Consider the following 21,039-nt stretch of genomic DNA (forward strand, 5'->3'; position numbering starts at 1 on the left):
TTTCTTTGGTATGTTTCCCTGAGAACATCTATTTCCAATTTATGCTTCCAAGTTCCTGCCTGATAGCCTCATAGTTCCCCTTACTCCAATTAAACGTTTCCCTAACTTGTCTGTTCCTTTCCCTCTCCAGTGCTACACTAAAGGAGACAGAATTGTAATCACTACCTTCAAAATGCTCTCCCACTGAGAGACCTGACACCTGACCAGGTTCATTTCCCAATACCAGATCAAGTACAGCCTCTCCTCTTGTAGGCTTATCTACATATTGTGTCAAGCAACCTCCCTGAACACACCTAACAAACTCCACCCCATCCAAACCCCTCACTCTAGGGAGATGTCAATCAATATTTGGGAAATTAAAATCTCCCACCACAACAACCCTGTTACTATTACTCCTTTCCAGAATCTGTCTCCCTATCTGCTCCTCGATGTCCCTGTTACTATTGGGTGGTCTATAAAAAACACCCAGTAGAGTTATTGACCTCTTCCTATTTTTAACTTTGACCCACAGAGACTCTGTAGACAATCCCTCCATGACTTCCTCCTTTTCTACAGCCGTGACACTATCTCTGATCAACAGTCCACACCCCCACCTCTTTTCCCTCCTTCCCTATCCTTTCTGAAACATCTAAAGCCTGGCACTTGAAGTAACCATTCCTGCCCCTGCACCATCCAAGCCTCTGTAATGGCCACAACATCATAGCTCCAAGTACTGATCCATGCTCTAAGCTCATCCGCTTTATTCATGATACTCCTTGCATTAAAATAGACACATCTCAAACAATCGGTCTGGGTGCGTCCATTCTCTATCACCTGTCTATCCTCTCTTTCGCACTGTCTCCAAGCTTTCTCTATTTGTGAGCCAACCTCCCTTTCCTCTGTCTCTTCAGTTCGGTTCCCACACCCCCAGCAATTCTAGTTTAAACTCTCCCCAATAGTCTCAGCAAACCTCCCCACCAGTCCCCCTGGGATTCAAGTGCAACCCGTCCTTTTTGTACAGGTCACACCTGCCCCAGAAGAGTTCTCAATGATCCAGAAATCTGAATCCCTGCCCTCTGCTCCAATCCCTCAGTCACGCATTTACCCTCCACCTCATTCTATTCCTATACTCACTGTCACGTGGCACAGGCAGTAATCCCGAGATTACTACCTTTGTGGTCCTGCTTCTCAACTTCCTTCCTAACTCCCTGTAGTCTTCTTTCAGGACCTCCTCCCTTTTCCTGCCTATGTCGTTGGTACCAATATGTACCACGACCTCTGGTTGTACTCCTTCCCACTTCAAGATATCGTGGACGCAATAAGAAACATCCCAGACTCTGGCATCTGGGAGGCAAACTACCATCCGCTTTTCTTTCCTGCGTCCACAGAATCACCTTTCTGACCCCTAACTACAGAGTCCCCAATCACTGCTGCCATCCTCTTCCTTTCCCTACTTTTCTGAGCCACAGGGCCAGACTCTGTGCCAGAAGCACGACCACTGTTGCATCCCCCAGGTAGGCCGTTCCCCCCCCCCCCCCCAACAGTACTCAAGCAGGAATACTTATTGTTAAGGGGCACAGCCACTGGGGTACTCTCTAGTATCTGACTCTTGCCCTTCCCTCTCCTGACTGTGACCCACTTCTCTGTCTCCTGTGGGTGACTACCTGCCTATAGCTCCTCTATCACCTCCTCACTCTTCCTGACCAGACAAACATCATCGAGCTGCATCTCCGGTTCCCTAACGCAGTCTCTAAGGAGCTGCAGCCTGACGCACCTGGTGCAGATGTGGTAGTCCGGGAGACTCCAGAACTTCCCACATCTGACACGGAGCACAGAAAACTGGCCTCACACACATACTCTCTGTCTTTATTTTAAACAGATAACCTACCTCGCCTCGACCCTTTATCGCCTAAGCCCCGTTGAGCCAAAGCCTTCCTAATCTGTCTCCCACTACTCTGTCGCCCGCTCCTCAGAAGTCTGCTCTGTAAATCTGTCTTTCTTTTAAACTCTTCCCGCTGTTCTCACTGGCCGACCCCCACGCGCTTGTGCAGTCGTGCCCCGTTCAAACTGCTAAAGAAGTAACTGTCACCTTCTCAACTCTACTCTAAAGGTAAAAGATTAGCTTTATTTGTCACTTCTACACCGAAACATACAGTGAAGCGTGTTGTTTGCATCAAATCAAATTAGCGAGGATTATACCAGGGGCAGTCCACAAGTGCCTCTACATTTCTGGCACCCACAGACCATGCCCACAATTTACTAACTCTAATCTTTGCAACGTGGGAGGCAACTGGCACACTCAGAGTAAAACCACGTGGTTGCGGGAGTATGTACAATCTCTTTATAGGCAGTGGCGGGAACTGGGCCCTGATCTTACAGCTTGTGCTGTAATAGTTTTATGCAGACTGCTATGCTGCAGTACGGCAATGAGACATTGCTTAAAGATTGTGTATATGATATTGATGTCTTGAGCATGACAGCTGCTGAACTTCTGATAAATCTTTGTTCCATTTCCTTTAGGGTAGCTGCATCCTGTGTCAGGTGCACGATACTCCAGGTGCAGTTTCACCAAGGCACTTTAATGTTCAGACTAATGGAAATCTCCACCCCTGTCTTCTCAGGCACTATTCCAGCTTTTTTTACACATTTCACAACAGAAGTGCCTGCTGTAACCTCCGGGCCCTTCAGAGCTGAATCGAGTATTTCGCACTGGCAAAGGGCCATTTGTGGCACAAGGCAGACAGACAATTTATATGAGGATGGGGAATGGCTACACTAATTGAAGATTAGCATGGCTCCCTCTCCTGTGTTCTCTATCAACTTCAGGCAGCTTTGCAACCAGATGTTCAGCAGCTGGCATAGTGAGAGTTCCTTAAAATGCTGAAGACCTTCCCAGTGATCAGTGCAGTGAAAAGCAAACATCCCACTTTAACCAAAGGTTCTGTGTGTAAAAACACAAAAATCATGGGACACGAGGTTACCGATGGGATACAAGAACCAAGAAGTTGGGCAAACCCGGAGTGTTTTCTCTGAAGTATTGGAGGCAGAGGGGCTAACTGATGACATATTTAAAATTATGAGGGAGGCGCACGGTCAGGAAAACAGTCAGAGATTTTTCTCCCCAATATGAAATGAGAGAGAGAGCTGGGTGCCCAAGACCTTTGCACAGTACTGTATCTGTCAACGTGGAGTGGAGGATGACTTTGTAATATCTAGCGGGAGCAAAAGACATTGGGAATGGCGAGTGTGGAGTGCCATGGGAGGTGTTTGGGGGCGGGTGGCAGTGAAGGAGTGCCTGTGGGGGGGGGGGGGTGTTGTGTGGCATAGGTGCAGCCACACCCAGTCCTGAGACACAGGCAAGATCATTTCATTCCAAACAATTGATTCATTGACCATTACAGAATGTCTCTCAGGTGCTTCCCACTTCCTCCCTTCTCCATTCCCCTTTTTCCAACAGTGATTTCCTTCTCCCTGCCCACCTCCCACTCTCAGACCATATCAGAAATCAGGTTTATCATCGCTTACATATGTCATGAAATTTGTTTTTTTTTTGCGGCAGCAGTACAGTGCAATATATAAAATTATATATTTACACAGAGAATGGCCAGTGCCTAGCATGCACTGCGAGGAGCTGGAGGAAACAGATACCAGGGGATTTGGTGGAAGAGGAAATGGTGGAAGCAGATGTGACAACAACGTTTAAGAAGTGGTTGTTTGGACAGGCACATATTCAGGCAGCAACTGAGGGATATAAACACTTGTAAAGATTAAAAGATTAGCTTTAGTTGTCACCTGCACATCAAAACATTGAAACATACAGTGAAATGCATCATTTGTGTCAACAACCAATACGCGCTGGGGGCAACTCGCAAATTGCCACTAACATAGCAGGTCCACAGCTTACCAATTCCAACCACTTTCAGGCAGATCTGCAGTTTAATGTGACACCACGGTCAGTACAGACATGGTAGACCATGGGCTCGTTTCAATGCTGCACTGTTTTAAGAATTAGGATGAGGCCTCCTAGCTGTTTGAATCTACTCCATTTGTCAATATTTTGGCTGATTTTCTACCTCAGCTCCTTTGCTTGTATTATCCCTACAAATCTTTATTCCCTTAATATCTGGAAATCTATCAATTTCTGTCTTGAACGGCCATGCAGGGTTTAGAATTTCCAGTGATCGCCACACTCCACATGAAGAAAAATCTTATCTCAGTCCGAAACAACCTGCTCCTTAGTCTGGGAGTGTGACCCCTGCTTATGGATTTCTCAGCTGGGGGGAACATCTCCCCTGCATCTGTTGAGCACTGTAAGAATTTTGTTCCAAACAGAATTAAAACACATTGTTATAAACCTAGGACATAGATATCTACAGCACATTACAGGCCCTTTGGTCCACAATGTCGTGCTGAACATTAAACCTACATTAGAAGTTGCCTAGAATTTCCCTATTGCATAGCCCTCTATTTTTCTAAGCTCCATGTACCTATCTAAGAGTCTCTTAAAAGACCTGATTGTATCCGCCTCTACCACCATCACTGGCAGTACATTCCACTCACCCACCACTCTCTGAGTGAAAAACTTACCTCTGACATCCCCCTTGTACCTACTTCCAAGCACCTTAAAACTTTGCCCCCTCGTGCTAGCCATTTCTGCCCCAGGAAAAAGCCTCTGCTATCCACACGATCAATGCCTCTCATTATCTTGTACACCTCTATCAGGTCACAATAGACAATAGGTGCAGGAGTAGGCCATTCAGCCCTTCGAGCCAGCACCGCCATTCAATGTGATCATGGCTGATCATCCACAATCTGTACCCCATTCCTGCCTTCTCCCCATATCCCTTGACTCCGCTATCTTTAAGAGCTCTATCTAACTCTTTCTTGAAAGCATCCAGAGAATTGGCCGCCACTGCCTTCTGAGGCAGAGCATTCCATAGATCCACAACTCTCTGGGTGAAAAAGTTTTTCCTCAACTCTGTTCTAAATGGCCTACCCCTTATTCTTAAACTGCGGCCTCTGGTTCTGGACTCCCCCAACATCGGGAACATGTTTCCTGCCTCTAGCGTATCCAATCCCTTAATAATCTTATATGTTTCAATCAGATCCCCTCTCATCCTTCTAAATTCCAGTGTATACAAGCCCAGTCGCTCCAATCTTTCAACATATGACAGTCCCGCCATCTTGGGAATCAACCTCGTGAACCTACGCAGCACTCCCTCAATAGTGAGAATGTCCTTCCTCAAATTTGGAGACCAACACCTCTCATCCTCTGTCGCTCCAAGGACAAAAGGCCAAGTTCACTCAACCTATTCTCATAAGGCATGCTCCCCAATCCAGGCAACATCCTTGTAAATCTCCTCTGCACTCTATAGCATCCACATCCTTCCTGTAGTGAGGTGACCAGAACTGAACACAATACTCCAAGTGGGGTCTGACCAAGGTCTTGTATAGCCATAACATCGCCCCATGGCTCTTGAACTCAGTCCCACAGATGATTAAGGCCATCACACCATACGCCTTCTTAAGAATACTGTTGAACTGCGCAGCAGCTTTGAGTGTCCTGTGGGCATGGACCCCAAGATCTTGCCGATCCTCCACACTACCAAGAGTCTTACCATTAATATTATATTCTGTCTTCAAATTTGACCTACTGAAATGAACCACCTCACACTTGCCTGGGTTGAATTCTATCTGCCACTTCTCAGTGGAGTTCTGCATCCTATTGATGTCCCGTTGTAACCTCTGACAGCCCTCCACACTATCCACAACACCTCCAACCTTTGTATCATCAGCAAACCTACTAGAACCATAGAACACTACAGCACAGAAAACAGGCTATTTGGCCCTTCTAGTCTGTGCCGGAACTTTATTCTGCTAGTCCCATTGACCTGCACCCAGTCCATAACCCTCCTGACCTCTCCCATCCAACTTATTCTTAAAACTTAAGAGTGAGCCCACATTTACCATGTCAGATGGCAGCTTGTTCCACACCCCCACCACTCTCTGAGTGAAGTTCCCCCTAAACTTTTCCCCTTTCACCCTAAAGCCATGTCCTCTCTTATTTATCTCTCCTAATCTAAGTGGAAAGAGCCTACTCGCATTTATTCTGTCTATACCCCTCAATTTTGTAAACCTCTATCAAATTCCCCCTCGTTCTTCTACGCTCCAAGGAATAAAGCCATAACCTGTTCAACTTTTCCTTGTAACTCAACTCCTGAAGACCTGGCAACATCTTAGTAAATCTTCTCTGCACTCTTTCAATCTTACTGATATCCTTCCTATAGTTAGGTGATCGAACTGTACACAATACTCCAAATTTGGCCTCACCAATGTCTTATACAACCTCACCATAACATCCCAACTCCTTATACTCAATACTTAGATTTACGAATGCCAGGATGCCAAAAGCCTTCTTTACAACCCTGTCTACCTGTGACACCACTTTCAGGGAATTATGTATCTGAACTCCCTTTGTTCCTCAATGCCCTACCATTTACTGTGTATGTCCTACCTTGATTTGTCCTTCCAAAATGCAGCACCTCATGCTAAACCACACTTCATAAAGAGGAAGTGTCCCAGAACAGATCCTTGCAGAACACCACTGGTCACCATCCTCCATGCAGAATACAAACCATCTTCAACCACCCTTTGCCTTCTGTGGGCAAGCCAATTCTGGATCCACAAAACAAGGTCTCCTTGGATCCCATGCCTCCTTACTTTCTGAATGAGCCTTGCATGGGGAAGCTTATCAAATGCTTTATTGAAATCCATATACAATACATCCACTGCTCTACCTTCATCAATGTGTTTTATTACATGAGTAGGGAGTCTTCTCAGTCACTCCTCATGTGGAAAACCCACCATCCCAAAAAAGTCTGCTAAATATCTGTTCCATTTCTTCCTCTAAAGGTATATATCCTTTGCCAGGTACACAAAGCTCCAGATACAGATACACCAGGACAGCCCAAAACATCAACCTTTTATTTCTCTCCATCGATGCTGCTTTACTTGCTGAGTTTCTGCAGCATTTTGTGTGCATTACTCAAGATTTCCAGCATCTGCAGAACCTCTTGTGTTTACTTTGTGTTGAATAATGCTTGATACATCTAACGACACATCATATAGATCATACCTATTCTTGGTGGGTCAATGCTTCAAATGCAGCACTCTATCATTCCAACTAACCACTTCTGTTTCAATACACTATATCTATGAAGTTGATGGACTTTGACTGTTAGCAACAGTTGTGCCATAAACCCCTGAACTCAGGAGGAGGAGAAACATCAAAAATATCAACCAGGAGGCTGACTCCTGATTGAGGTGGGGGGGGGGGGCCTTGCACACAACTTTGTAAAGTGCAGATATTAGGGGGTGGTATGAAGTCTTCTGAAATCTAATAATTTTTGCTAAGTGCTAGCAAGATTTCCATGGATAACATATTGTAACAGATACAGGATAATGTTTAATTAACCTTTCTAGGAGAGTAAACTGTAAATATGTACTGCATTACAAAGCTTTTCTAACTGCTCCTTTCTGTGCATCTCCTAAAGTGATAAGATCCACTGATAGATTTTACTTAGTTCTCGGATAATAAATAGGCATAGCTGATTAAAACTATAATTGGCAGAGCTATTAAATGAGCTGGAACTGCTAAGTACAGAGATAGGTTTCAGCAGATTCTTATCAGTGTACCTGAAGAGGCACATGGGACTGATTAATAGTAGAAAGGCAAACCATTAAGTTTACCATTAAGTTTAACAAGCATCAGACCAGATAATCAAGTTCATGGGTTGTTAAAATGCAGAACAGCAACTGAAACCTCAGTAGCTTTCAATCTAATGATTACTGGTGAGTGCAGCCATTAGCCTGATGAGTACACTTCTATACCATATATTAAATGCATCATTTGACCACAGAACACAGGTATTTTGAGGGCAGGGTGGAAGTTGTCTGGAGATAGAGACAGTGAGACCAATAAAGGGGAGGGAGGTGTTGGAGGAACAACACCTTTTATTCTATTTAGGTAGCCTCCAACTTGATGGCGTGAACATTGATTTCTCAAACTTCCAGTAATACCCACCACCAATGCCCCCTTTCCCCATTTCTCTTCCCCTTTTCCCTCGCTCACCTCATCTCCTTGCCTGCCCATCACCTCTCTCTGGTGCTCCTCCCCCCTTTCTTTTCTTCCAGGGTCTTCAGTCTCTTTCACCAATCAATTTCCCTAGCTCTTTACTTCATCCCTCTCCCTCCAGGTTTCACCAATCACCTTGTGTTTCTCTCTCCCCTCCTCCCACCTTTTAAATCTACTCCTCAGCTTTTTTCTCCAGTCCTGCCGAAGGATTTTGGCTTGGAACATCACCTGTACTTTTTTCCTAGATGCAGCCTGGCCTGCTGAGTTGCTTCAGCATTTTGTGTGTGTTGCTTCTAAATACAATTCAGGTCTGAGAGTTTATTTATTTATTTGGTTGTTGACATATAGTGCAGAATAGGCCTTGTGGCCCCTCGAGCCACACCACCCAGCATTCCCCGGATTTAAACCTAGCGTAATCATAGAAACACTGAAAACCTACAGCGCAATACAGGCCCTTCTGCCCTCAAAGTTGTGCCGAACACGTCCCTACCTTAGAAATTACTAGGCTTACCCATAGCCCTCTATTTTTCTAAGCTCCATCTACCTATCCAGGAGTCTCTTAAAAGACCCTATCGTATCCGCCTCCACCACTGTTGCCGGCAGCCCATTCCACGCACTCACCACTCTCTGAGTAAAAAACTTACCCTGACATCTCCTCTGTACCTACTCCCCAGCACCTTAAACCTGTATCCACTTGTGGCAACCATTTCAGCACTGGGGAAAAAGCCTCAGACTATCCACACGATCGATGCCTCTCATCATCTTATACACCTCTATCAGGTCACCTCTCATCCTCTGTTGCTCCAAGGAGAAAAGGCCAAGTTCACTCAACCTACTCTCATAAAGCATGCTCCCCAATCCAGGCAACATCCTTGTAAATCTCCTCTGCACCCTTTCTATGGCTTCCACATCCTTCCTGTTGTGAGGCGACCAGAACTGAGCACAGTACTCCAAGTGGGGTCTGACCAGGGTCCTATATAGCTGCAACATTACCTGTCGGCTCCTAAACTCAATTCCACGATTGATGAAGGCCAATATACCATACGTCTTCTTAACCACAGAGTCAACCTGCGCAGCTGCTTTGAGCGTCCTATGGACTCGGACCCCAAGATCCCTCTGATCCTCCACACTGCCAAGAGTCTTACCATTAATACTATGTTCTGCCATCATATTTGACCTACCAATATGACCCACCTCACACCTACCTGGGTTGAACTCCACCTGCCGTTTCTCAGCCCAGTTTTGCATCCTATCAATGTCCTGCTGTAACCTCTGACAGCCCTCCACACTATCCACAACACCCCCAACCTTTGTGTCATCAGCAAACTTACTAACACATCCCTACACTTCCTCATCCAGGTTATTAATAAAAATCACAAAGAGTTAGGGTCCCAGAACAGGTCCCTGAGGCACACCACTGGTCACCGACCTCCATGCAGACAATTTACAATGACCAATTAACCTATCAACCGGTATGTTCTTGGACTGTGGGAGGAAACCAAGCACCCAGAGGAAACCCATGAGGTAATGGGGAGAACGTACAAACTCCTTATGGACCACTGCGGGAATTGAACCTGGGTCACTGGAACTGTAAAGCACTGTGCTATCCACTACGCTACTGTGCTGTCCCGTAGTAGTTGGGTCTGTAGATGGTGCCCAATTTCTACAATTAGATTTGGATATGCTTTGGGATTGGATCTATCTTCAATAACTTAAGTTTCTTACAGAATAGCGGTGCTGTACACATGATCAGGTCAAGTACTAAACATACGAAACATATCGCAGGGAACATTAATAAAGCCAATCATCTTGGTAATACTTGTTTATTAATCTGTAAAGATCCATGGATAATGATGTGAAGTTATCCCCAAAGCAGAGAAGGTTCGAGCGTAACCCTAACCATAAACATACATCTTTAGAATGAGGGGGGAAGATGGAGGAAACTCATGCAGTCATGGGGAGAACGTAAAAACTCCTTACAGACAGTGGTGTGACTACAGTCATCAACTAGACTCAACACCAGTATTTACAGTCCTATTGAATGGACTCCTGCATCAAGTGATCTGTTTTTTTTTGGAGCCACGATGTTCAAGAGCTCCGAAACAAATTGCTCTGTACCTGCCATTTTAGCCCTCTCCAGCGTGAGACCAACGTTTGTACAATCGCTGGCCATGATACACCTGCAGGCCTCAGAACTACCGACCCTGACTCACATTACGCCACAGATTTGTCGATAAGAGTCGCGCCACTGGGGGCTCGTTTTTATGAGCAAAATATCGCCTACTCACCGTGAGTGCCACGGATCCTAAAAGAAGTATGACAGAATAAACAAGGCCTCTGCTGTTGATGCGTACCTGGAAAGCAGAGGGCAAGAGGAGGTTACAGGTTACAGTGATCCCGATAAACTGAAAGGTGAATAATGACATGCCTCAGGACATTTGAAAGACACTTTTTGAGTTGATTCACCAAGGAAAGGAGGTCAGGGCTTTTAATTAGAATATTACTTGAAGTTGATGAAATTTTCTAATTGTTTGATTTCTATTACCAAATCCTTTAAGAGTGTCTAAATAACTTGGTTGTTATAAGTTGAGATCCAAAAATAGCACTTGTACCTGCAAATTGTTTTCTTGTGATGTTTAAGAGAGAATAATTCATTAGCAAAAAGATGGGCAGAAGTAAAAAGAAAAATGATTTCAGTTATAAGATACACAGAGAGGCAAGAGTACATTTATACTGTATATAAAAGTGCAGCTTTGCATCTCAGAGCTCCTGTGTTAGCAGGAAAAGTACAACATACTACAAAGCTTGGCTTGATTGTTATTAATTACTTGAATAAAATCAAAAAGTGCAGCTATAATGTCAAAGGTTTAGAAGTCAACCTTTCACACCTCATAAAAGTGATGCTAGTGGATGTTAATATTCATTGATCAAATGTATCTACCAAAGCTTTTTTCAGAGTCATTATTCTTCTCAGTTTTTCAACCAAAGGATATCATTTAGACAGTATTCGTTCTTTCATGCCAGAAACCAGCAGGCAAAGGGGATGTGTAGCTTTACTAGGACCACAGTGATGAAGGGTGTGATTGAATGGCCAAGCATTACTGCTGCCTATCAACATGGACATGTACAGAACCCAAAGGGGCTCTGTCCTTTCAACGTGCAGCTGCGGAACCACCGGTGATAAACTCTGGAGATCAGTTTTGCAGGAGAGGTTTCTGATCTGCAGTGAGGTATGTTGCAGGTCCTTGTCCGCACTGAAACCAGCAGTCTAATGGACGCAAGCTGAGCTCAATGGAAGCCACCACATCGGGTGGCAGATGCTGCCTCATCATTGGGTTAGGAAGATACAACTGCACAGCGCAGGCTCTTTGGCTATCCGTGCCTGAGCTAATCTCACTAATCACATTTTTCTGTGCATGGTTTGTATCCCTCATTCCCTGCCTAAACGTCTCTTAAAACAGTTAACATTTGGTAGGGGAGTCTAGGACAAGAGGGCACGACTTCAGGATTGAAGGATGCCTATTTAGAACAGAGGTGCGGAAAAATTACTTTAGTCAGAGGGTGGTAAATCCGTGGAATTTGTTGCCATGAGCGGCTGTGGAGGCCAAGTCATTGGGTGTATTTAAGGCAGAGATAGATTGGTTCTTGATTAGCCAGGGCATCAAAGGGTATGGAGTAAAAGCAGGGGAGTGGGTGCGACTGGAAGAATTGGATCAGCTCTTAATTGAATGGCGGAGCAGACTCAATGGGTTGAATGGCCTACTTCTGCTCCTATATCTTATGGTCTTATAAAACACTGCTGTTGTATCTTCTTCCACCACCTCTCTTGGCAGTGATCCAGACATCCAACACACTCTATGTAATGTCTCCTCTAAACGTTCACCCCCTCACCTTATGCTTATTCCCTCCAGTTCCTCCCTGAGAAACAGACTCCATCTGTGCCCCTTGTAATTTTATATACATCTATCAGATCTCCCTTCAGCCTCCAACATTCCAGAGAAAGCAATCTGAGTTCGTCCACGCTCCTTGACACAAAACCCAAGCTTCATGCAGACTTCCTCATGCAGCTTAAGACATAGGGGCTGAATTAGGCCATACAGCCCTTCAAGTCTGCTTCACCAATTGATCATGGCTGGTTTATTATTCCTCTCAACCCCATTCTCCTGCCTTCTCCCTGTAACCTCTTACACCCTGACTAATCAAGAACCTATTGACCTCCATCTTAAATATACCCAATAATTTGGGCTCTACAGCTGTCTGTGGCAATGAATTCCACAGATTCACCACCCTAAGGCCCCCTGCCCTCTTACATCTCTCTGATTTTGTGCCTCCTTCACCAGGATTTCCTATTCAGTGTCTGAAAGCAATACAGCCAGTTCTGTCCCACTCTGCGTAGTTTATGATTATTGGAGAATGATTATCCCTCAGCCTTCACCCTCCAGGCCTTCAAAGACTTACAAAGCCTCCAGGGTAACTTTTGGAAGACAAGATAGCTTTTACAATGATTACCCATTCATAAATCCAGAACGCCACAGATGCATCCAACTATTAACATGATTGGACAGCCTGGACATTAATGTTAGTCAACTGAGGAGGGTGTTGCCTGCATTGCAACCAATAAACCTGATGATTCCAATTCACATTTTCAGGGTTAAAGGATCAGGGGTGCTGGCCAATCCAAAAGGCTGGAGTTTTTTCAAATATCCAGCCACTAATATTTCAAACTGGACAACCAGAGAATAAGGGTAAGGCTTCGAGGCCAATCATTTCTTCAACCATCCCTATTGGTGCTTGATCTGATGAAAAGAACAACATACTTACAAAGGATCCAGTGTCAATAATTATCGTCTGAATACCCCATGGAAGACCTAGACCAACCAGGATATCAAACACGTTGCTTCCGACTGTGTTGGACACTGCCATGTCACCCATTCCTTTAAAGAAAGAAAAATAAATATTTTCAGAAAGTTAGATTTTGTTATCAGAATGGGTTGGGATCCAGGAGGCTTCTAATTGCTCTGTCATTCATTACATCTGAGCTTTCTTGACTGCTTTAATTTACACCTCCTGATCTATTCAGCCTGATTATATTCTCTCGAAGTCTCTCTGTATCCTTTCCATCACCTACCTGGCCAGCTAGTTAGGTATCAATAGCAGAGGATTAAGGAATTACAGACTAACGAGGAAGTATACTGCAGAATAAGGAACTGGCAAAGCAATTCAGCCAACATTAAGTGGATGCAGAAAAATTTGGGGGGATATAATCAGTTTAAATGAAGAGCAAGAAGATGGCAGATAATGTGGTTAAATATGAAACACACAAATTTCTGACAGGCTAGATACTGAGATGATACTACTTTTAAAATGGTTATCTTCACCAACCTTTTCCCAAGACAACATGGATGAACAGAAGGTCACAGTCACAAAATAAAGGATCCATCACTCAGAGATGAGAAGAACTGCCTTCATCTAGAGGGCAGTGAAACTTTAGAAATCACTACCCAAGAGAGCTGTGGAGGCTTAGTCAGTCACTGTATTAAAGACAGAGATCAAAAGTTGTTTTGGAATTAAAGGTACCAAGGGATTTGGGCCTAGTGCAGGAAGTGTTGCTGAGGTAGAAGATTTGCCATGATATTAATGTATTACCTATCGCTGATCTTAATTCTTATGGTCATATGCCTGTCTCTATGGGGAAAAAAGTCAAAGCAGATCTTTTGCAAACATTGCTGAACAATAGGTCTCAGTAATAACAAGCTAAAAAATTAATGTTAGTAAAAAAAGAAAACTGGAGAAAACTCATGGACTGTTAGCCGAGAAATACTCTAGAAATGATGAACTCCATCCTAAGGATTTGAAAGTGGCTGCTATAGAGATAATGAGATTAAAGCACAGCTTTGGGATATTATGCTGGCATGGTCAGAGGACAGGTTAACCAGTAACTGCATTACATTCTGGCTAGGAGACCATGATGAGTGGGATACACAGGGATTGCTGCTGTGGCCACTCACAATTCTACATCAATGTTTGGATGAGTGTACGCAGTTTGCTCAGGATATAAAACTGGGTGATAACCTATGTTGTGACAAGGATGCCGAAAGTCTTCAAAGGGATGCAGGCAGGTTTAGTGATGGCGGATGGAATATATCATGGAAAAATGTGAGACCATCCATCTTAACAGAGAAAAAAAAAACAGGGTATATTTAAAATGAAGAAATTGAAATATGCTCAGACCTGGGTGCAAACAAATCACTGAATGTTAACGTGGAGTAAGTAATTATGAAGCCCAACGGTATGTCGGTCTTTAATATAAGAGAATTTGAGTCTGTAGTAAAGACATGTTACTCTAATGAAAATGGGACCTTGTGAGACTATAACTGGAATACAATGTACTGGCCTTCTTATGAGACCAAAATTTTACTTGCAATTGAGTGAGTGTAAAAGTTCTGAGAAGGGGAATTGTCCTATCAGGAGAGACTGAGCAATTTGGACCTGTACTCTCTTAAGCATAGTGATGATCACACCAAAACTCGAAATTCTAAAAGACTTTGACTGAGTAGATGTAGGAAGGAGTTTACACCGGTGGACGTGTCAAAAACCAGAGGTCATAGTCTGCAGTTAGCTAATCTGGATGGAAACAAGGAGAATTTCTTCACTAAGAGGATAGGATTTCTAGCTAAGAAGGCGTAAGAGACCCTACTACTGAGCATGTTCAGGTCAGAGATTGATATATTTCTGGTTATTAAGAGAATGAAGGAATATGAGCTCAGTCCATAGAAGTGACACTGAGAGAAAAAATGAGCCATGATCTTACTGAATGGTGATTCAGTAAGTGCTTTGAGATTAATTTCTAACTTCCATTTCATTGAAATGATTTCTAGCTGTCTGCATTCTTTTGGATCCATCAGTCTTTTTTGGGGGCATTTTTGTCTAAGTCATGTTCCTTTCTCAGTCCTTCCAGCTTCTTTTTGATCTTCCCAAGTGTGGTGTTTTCATTTCTGTGTAGTGGTTATATCTGTATGTTGAGTATGCAAATACAATCATTGTCCTTAGAAAAACACTAAACATCTCAGGGTAATGTGAAGGCTTGAAAGCCCACCATACTGGTCCCAGCATTTATTTCTTTTGCTTTGTAATTGGGAACTGAACATTGTCCATGGGCTTCGGTGGAATGTGTTGAGATCCGGAGGAACAGCACAGTACCAGACAAATCACCGTGTAATCAGCAGGTATAGGAAGAGGGGGCAATGAATTTCTCTACCATACGTCCACTCCTAGGCTCTCAATTTTAGACATGCTGTTGGGAGATTCCACACTTGGAAGAGAAAAGCGGCTTGCCCCATATTGATGTTAATTCTGTGGTTAACAGACAAGCGGTGGGAGGGGAATGAGGAAAGGAAGAAAGTCTTAACCCCAACTGAAATGATTAAATCGCCACTCAGTCCAAGATGCAACATACACCATACTTTCCCCTCAGTGTTGCATTAGCTTTAATCCATTCCATAGCCTCTATAAAAATTAGAACACTTTATCTTGGAGTAGATGGGCTCACAAAGAAAGCATAACTCAAATATCATGTGGGAGGCAAAGGACTTCTGTCCACTGCATTGTTACTTTAACTTTTAACCATTAAGATTGTTTAGGATGATGGTCCACATGGGAAGATTACTTGCATGCAGAGGTGAATTCTAACAAGTGGCGTAACACCAGATTAAAGAGGTTAGGAGCAGATTGAATATGTGACTAAATGTGAGTTTACTTAAGAACATGGAAAATAAGGAAGAAATATCATTAAGTTAATTGGTGCTGTATTTCTTCAGGAAGTTTTTAAACAACAGTAGTAACTTGGCAGTGAAAAGACATAGCAATTAATCAGTCTAGATGTGTAATTCTACCATGTTCTGCAGCACATAGCACAGGTGCATTTAAGGCTATGTTGGAAGAAAGATTTAGTGATATGAAATAAGGCTATCTATTATCCGTAATTTGATGTAACATTCTCAGAAGTCCCACTAACCTCTCAATAAAGATAAGGCAGGAGAATTATGTCGTGCTGGAGCGAGCACTCTCATGGGAGAAGTAAGTCTGATCAGTCACTTTGGAGATTGTGATACATTGAGTTGTATTCTATAGTAACGGGCTCCATTTTTCTCCATTCACAATTGGAATCAGTGAAATCAACAACACATACAAAATGCTGGAGGAACTCAACGGCCAAGCAGCATCTATAGAAAAGAGTACAGTCGACGTTTCGGGCTGAGACACTTCAGTAGGACTGGAGAAAACAAAGCTGAGGAGTAGATTTAAAAAGTGGGGGGAGGGGGAGAGAGAAACACAAGGTGATTGGTGGAACCTGAAGGGGGAGGGGTGAAGTAAAGAGCTGGGAAGTTGATTGGTGGGATGAGGTGAGAGAGAGAAAAGGGGATGGGAATGGAGAAGGTGGGGGGAGGGTGGTGGTTGGGGGGCATTAATAGAAGTTTGAGAAATCGATGTTCACGCCACCAGGTTGGAGGCTGCCCAAATGGAATAGAAGGTGTTGTTCCTCTGAACTAAGTATGGCCTCATCACAACCATGGAGGAGGCCATGGATGGACATATCGGAATGGGAATGGGAAGTGGAATTAAAATGGATGGCCACTGGGAGATCCCACTTTTTCTGGCAGACAGAGCATAGGTGCTTAACGAAGTGGTCTCCCTATCTACGTTGGGTCTCACCAATGTACAGGAGGCCACACCGGGAGCACCAGACACAGTATATGATCCCAACAGAATCACAGGTGAAGTGTTGCCTCACCTAGAAGAACTGTTTAGGGCCCTGGATGGTAGTGAGGGAGGAGGTGTAGCAATTGTTCTGCTTGCAAGGCTAAGTGTCAGTGGGGAGGGACAAATGGATGAGGGAGTCACGTAGGAAGTGATCTCTGTGGTTAGCAGAAAGTGGGGGGGGGGTAAGATGTGCTTGTGGTGGGATCCTGTTGGAGGTGGTGGAAGTTTTGGAGAACTATGTGCTGGACGCGGAAGCTGGTGGGGTGGTAGGTGAGGACAGGGGGAACCCTATCCCTGGTAGAGTGGTGAGAGGATGGGGTGAGAGCAGATGTAGGTGAAATGGGAGGGCACCATTCACCATCAATGTTGAGGGCAGCATTGATGTGGAGGAAGGGAAGCCTCTTTGGGTTTCGGCCCAAAACATTGACTGTACTTTTTTCCATAGATGCTGCCTGGCCTGCTGAGTCCCTCCAGCGTTTTGTGTGTGTTGCTGGGATTTCCAGCGTCTGCAGATTTTCTCTTGTTTGTGGTGAAATCAACACATTATTACCCTGTACCCTGAGCCGGTAGAATGAACTTTGCCTTCATCTATGGTCATTGGCATAAATAAAACATATAGTGTTGATGTGACTATATACAGTAGATTCTGATTAACTGAGCCATCTGTTAAATGGGGCAGACTCCTATTTGGGACAACTTTTAAAGAACAAAAACAAGTTGAGAAAGTCCCTCCGATTAACTGGGACACTATGCCACGTAATTGGGGCAGAAGACTGGCGCTGAATAGTTTCAGTCACATACATGTTGTGCGGCGGTCATCACTACACCCTGCCTAGGGTAAACAGTTTGTAAATAGGATCACTTGCTTATGTTCACAAAGTAATTATTTTTGTCACTGATAGTTGGTGAGTAATAAGGATTAAGACAATTCAGAACTGTTTTTTCTCACGGTGGTTTCAAGCATTCAGGCTTGGCGAGGTCAGAAGCAGCCGGGAGTGAAAATGAAATAATTTCACAACTTCAACAAATTAGGAACTATGAAGAATTTGAAAGTATCAACTATCATGTTGAATGTTACAATGAAAATGAAGATTTGGAGGATGCAATCATTGAAAACATTATTTGAAGGCAGTTAATGATCTACACCTGGTGTGTGTGCTGATTTTGTTCATTTACTGTCAATCAAAAGAACACATCAGCATACATTGGATTAATTCCTCCACTGATAACTATTAGGAACTAATACACGGTTTTATAGTACTGTATTAATTTTGCTGGGGTTCTAAGGTGTTCAGTAGTTTATTTAAATATATAATTTGTTACCTGGTAGTTCGTCTTATTAACTATTTCCACGAAACTTCAGCTAATTTGGGTAGCCGCTTAATTGGGCCAAGATGTACTGGGCCCAATGTGTCCCGATTAACCTGAATCTATTGTATTGTGTTTAATGCTAATGAGTATGAACCTAGCCATCAGTCTCTTATAAACAATGTTGTCTGTGGAAAGAATAATGAACGTGACCTACTTTCCATTCCAGCTACCTTAAAAGAGTTTTCTGCATAATTAAAATCACTGAGTTACTGATAACCTACAATGAAGCATTGTTAATCTATAAAAACAATTAAAGATCAATTTTCTTTAGAAAAAGGAATCACCCCATTGATTCAGCAGCTGAGTTGTTTTAAAGGTAGACTGGACTGCAGGAAACTATTGTGACTAATATCTTGCTAAGCTGAACCAATACAGCCTATTTACATTGCACTGCTCCATTAATAAACCAGTCTAAATTGAGTAAATATGTACTTACCTTGTCTGGCAACAATTAAGCTAGCCATGCAATCTGGAACGCTTGTTCCTGCTGCCAGAAATGTGATTCCCATGATAATATCCGGAATTCCGAGTGTGAACCCTATTACAGTAACCTGCACACAGAAAAGAAACTGGTGAATACAGCCAAGGGAATGAGGCACTAAGCAACTCAAGAAGATTTGTAAAAAAACCCCACGTTACAGTACACAGCACACAGCATCCCAAGACTGTTGCAAAGATGGACATCAAAACAAGGTGCCTGGTTTATGAATTTTTCACTGTAAAGTGTAACAGATTGAATGCGTGGGTTTGTCTTATTTAGTGTGGCTGGCAGCTGAAAGCCTTTTATCTGCTTCTGCCAACCATTAAACAATTCCAAATCTTCAATTTCATGCAGGAGTACTGTCGTTCAACCAGAACCATTCCACTGCAGCAGAGTGGAGGACAGCAGCCTGGCTCAGATTTATCACAGAATAATAGACATTTATGGCATTGAAAGACGCCATTTGGCCCATCGTGCCTGTGGCAGCCAAAGAAAGCTATTCAGTCTTGTACTCCTCCTCTATCAATTGTTTTTCTCAGCACTCATTTCAGTGAACCTTACTTTGATCTAAACTGTTCCACACCCCCGTCTCTCTCCACAGCTAAAACTTACATTCTGTGCAGCGTATTTATACCCAACACCAGTGTTCAAGTTCAAATTCAAGCTCAAGTTTGATTGTCATTCAGCCATACACATGTAAAAGCCAAATGAAACAGCGTTCCTCTGGGGCCAAGGTGCAGTACTTGCAGTAAAACACAGCACACAAAACATAGTACATATAGTTATGAATAATAATACTGGCTCAAGCCCCTGAGTGACATGGCCTGAAGAATGATGATGCATGGGATGTTGTCCTGAAGCTACGTCTCTGCAAAAACAAGTACAGTTGGCCCTCCTTATCCGCGGGGGATTGGTTCTGGGCCCCCCTGCAGATACCAAACTTCGCAGATGCTCAAATCCCTTATTCAACCTGTCTCAATGCGGTGGACCTTAGGACCCAGCGGAACCCCAGACCTTATTTAGCCTGTTTCAGTGCGGTGGACATTAGGACCCGGCGGTAGAGATCTGAATCCGTAGTGTTTCTGTTCACGAAAATAATCACGATCGCGATTGAAAATAAAGTGGAAATAATAAAGTGATCGGAAAGAGGTGAAACACCATCGGTCATTGGAAAAGCGTTAGGCTATGTTGATCAACGATCGGAACAATTTTAAAGGATAAAGTGAGAAAGGCTCTGTTCTGGTGAAAGCTACAATTATTACCAAGCAACACAGTGGTTTAATTATTGGGTTTTGGGTTTTTGTTCCTCCACATCAACCCAGCACGGTAGAAAACGCACTCAGGAGCGGTCTGTCCCGAGTCCCGAGAACTTCCGTTCCCGAGCCTGGCGCTGAAACATACCTTCTTGAGTGTTTTATATGCATAGAAAGGTAAAATATATACTATATATTAAGACAAAAGTTTGACTAACTGACGCTAAATAATACCAGATGTACATGTTCCGACTTACTTAGTAAGAGAACTTCGGATTTTTTCCGATCCCGATCCACGATAACCCACGCACATCCTCCCATATATTTTAAATCATCTCTAGATTACTTATAATACCTAATACAATGTAAATGCTATGTAAAATGATTGTTATACTGCATTGTTTAGGGAATAATGACAAGAAAAAAAGTCTGTACATGCTTGAACAACAAGTGCTGGAAGAGCACTTCCGGGTTTTCGCGATTCGCGGTTGGTTGAATTCGCGCATAAGGAGGGCCGACTGTACGCAGTAGTTCCTGACCACGTGCTAGTTGCAGCTGCAGACGAACGCAATCCAGTTTTCCTTCCAACCACTAGAGGGCAGCACCCACAGGAGTGGTCATCCCTCAACTCAGCATGGACTCCGTTTCTTCAAGCCTTTACTCCCTGTACACTCATGACTGTGTGTTCAAATTCTTCTCTCTCTCTGTTTAAACGTTAGCAGATGATCTCTGTGCCCTTCCAGATGAGGTCAAATCTAAAAAAGTATCCCCTTGGTCTTCTTATCTATTTGCCCTGTCCTTACATCTTCAGGAAAATGCGGACTGTATGCCTAGCTCCTTTATATTTCCCAGTTTCCCACCAATCTCTGTGTATTCCCTTACCCTGTTTGCCTTTCCAAACACCATTATACTTCTCCAGGTATTTTCTGTTGCCTATAGCTTTCTTCCTCTCTTTCAAGTAAATTACCACTTACTAACTTCTTACCCTTATTCTTAAGGCAAAAGTAATGATACATATCACAAGAAGGAATGAACATTACAATGAATTCCACAGAATCCTA

At 43.5% G+C, this 21,039-nt stretch overlaps 1 protein-coding gene and 1 long non-coding RNA gene across 2 annotated transcripts in view; one reads left to right on the forward strand and one right to left on the reverse strand.

The window, feature by feature from the left end:
- LOC140724832 (sodium/potassium/calcium exchanger 4-like) overlaps positions 1 to 21,039 on the reverse strand; it is a 334,703-nt gene that overhangs the window by 9,894 nt on the left and 303,770 nt on the right. Inside the window, exons 13-15 of the mRNA XM_073039498.1 lie at positions 18,681 to 18,795; positions 12,935 to 13,047; positions 10,402 to 10,467 (exon numbers count right to left, since the gene is read on the reverse strand). Coding sequence (XP_072895599.1) covers positions 10,402 to 10,467; positions 12,935 to 13,047; positions 18,681 to 18,795 — 294 coding nt within the window. The remainder of the gene's footprint in view (positions 1 to 10,401; positions 10,468 to 12,934; positions 13,048 to 18,680; positions 18,796 to 21,039) is intronic.
- The window catches only part of LOC140724833 (uncharacterized), an 88,789-nt gene continuing 86,483 nt past the window's right edge, over positions 18,734 to 21,039 (forward strand). The window contains exon 1 of the long non-coding RNA XR_012098193.1: positions 18,734 to 18,937. This is a non-coding gene — a long non-coding RNA (uncharacterized lncRNA). The remainder of the gene's footprint in view (positions 18,938 to 21,039) is intronic.

The sequence above is a fragment of the Hemitrygon akajei genome, chromosome 3 (genome assembly GCF_048418815.1).
Source record: "Hemitrygon akajei chromosome 3, sHemAka1.3, whole genome shotgun sequence".
NCBI lineage: Eukaryota > Metazoa > Chordata > Chondrichthyes > Myliobatiformes > Dasyatidae > Hemitrygon > Hemitrygon akajei.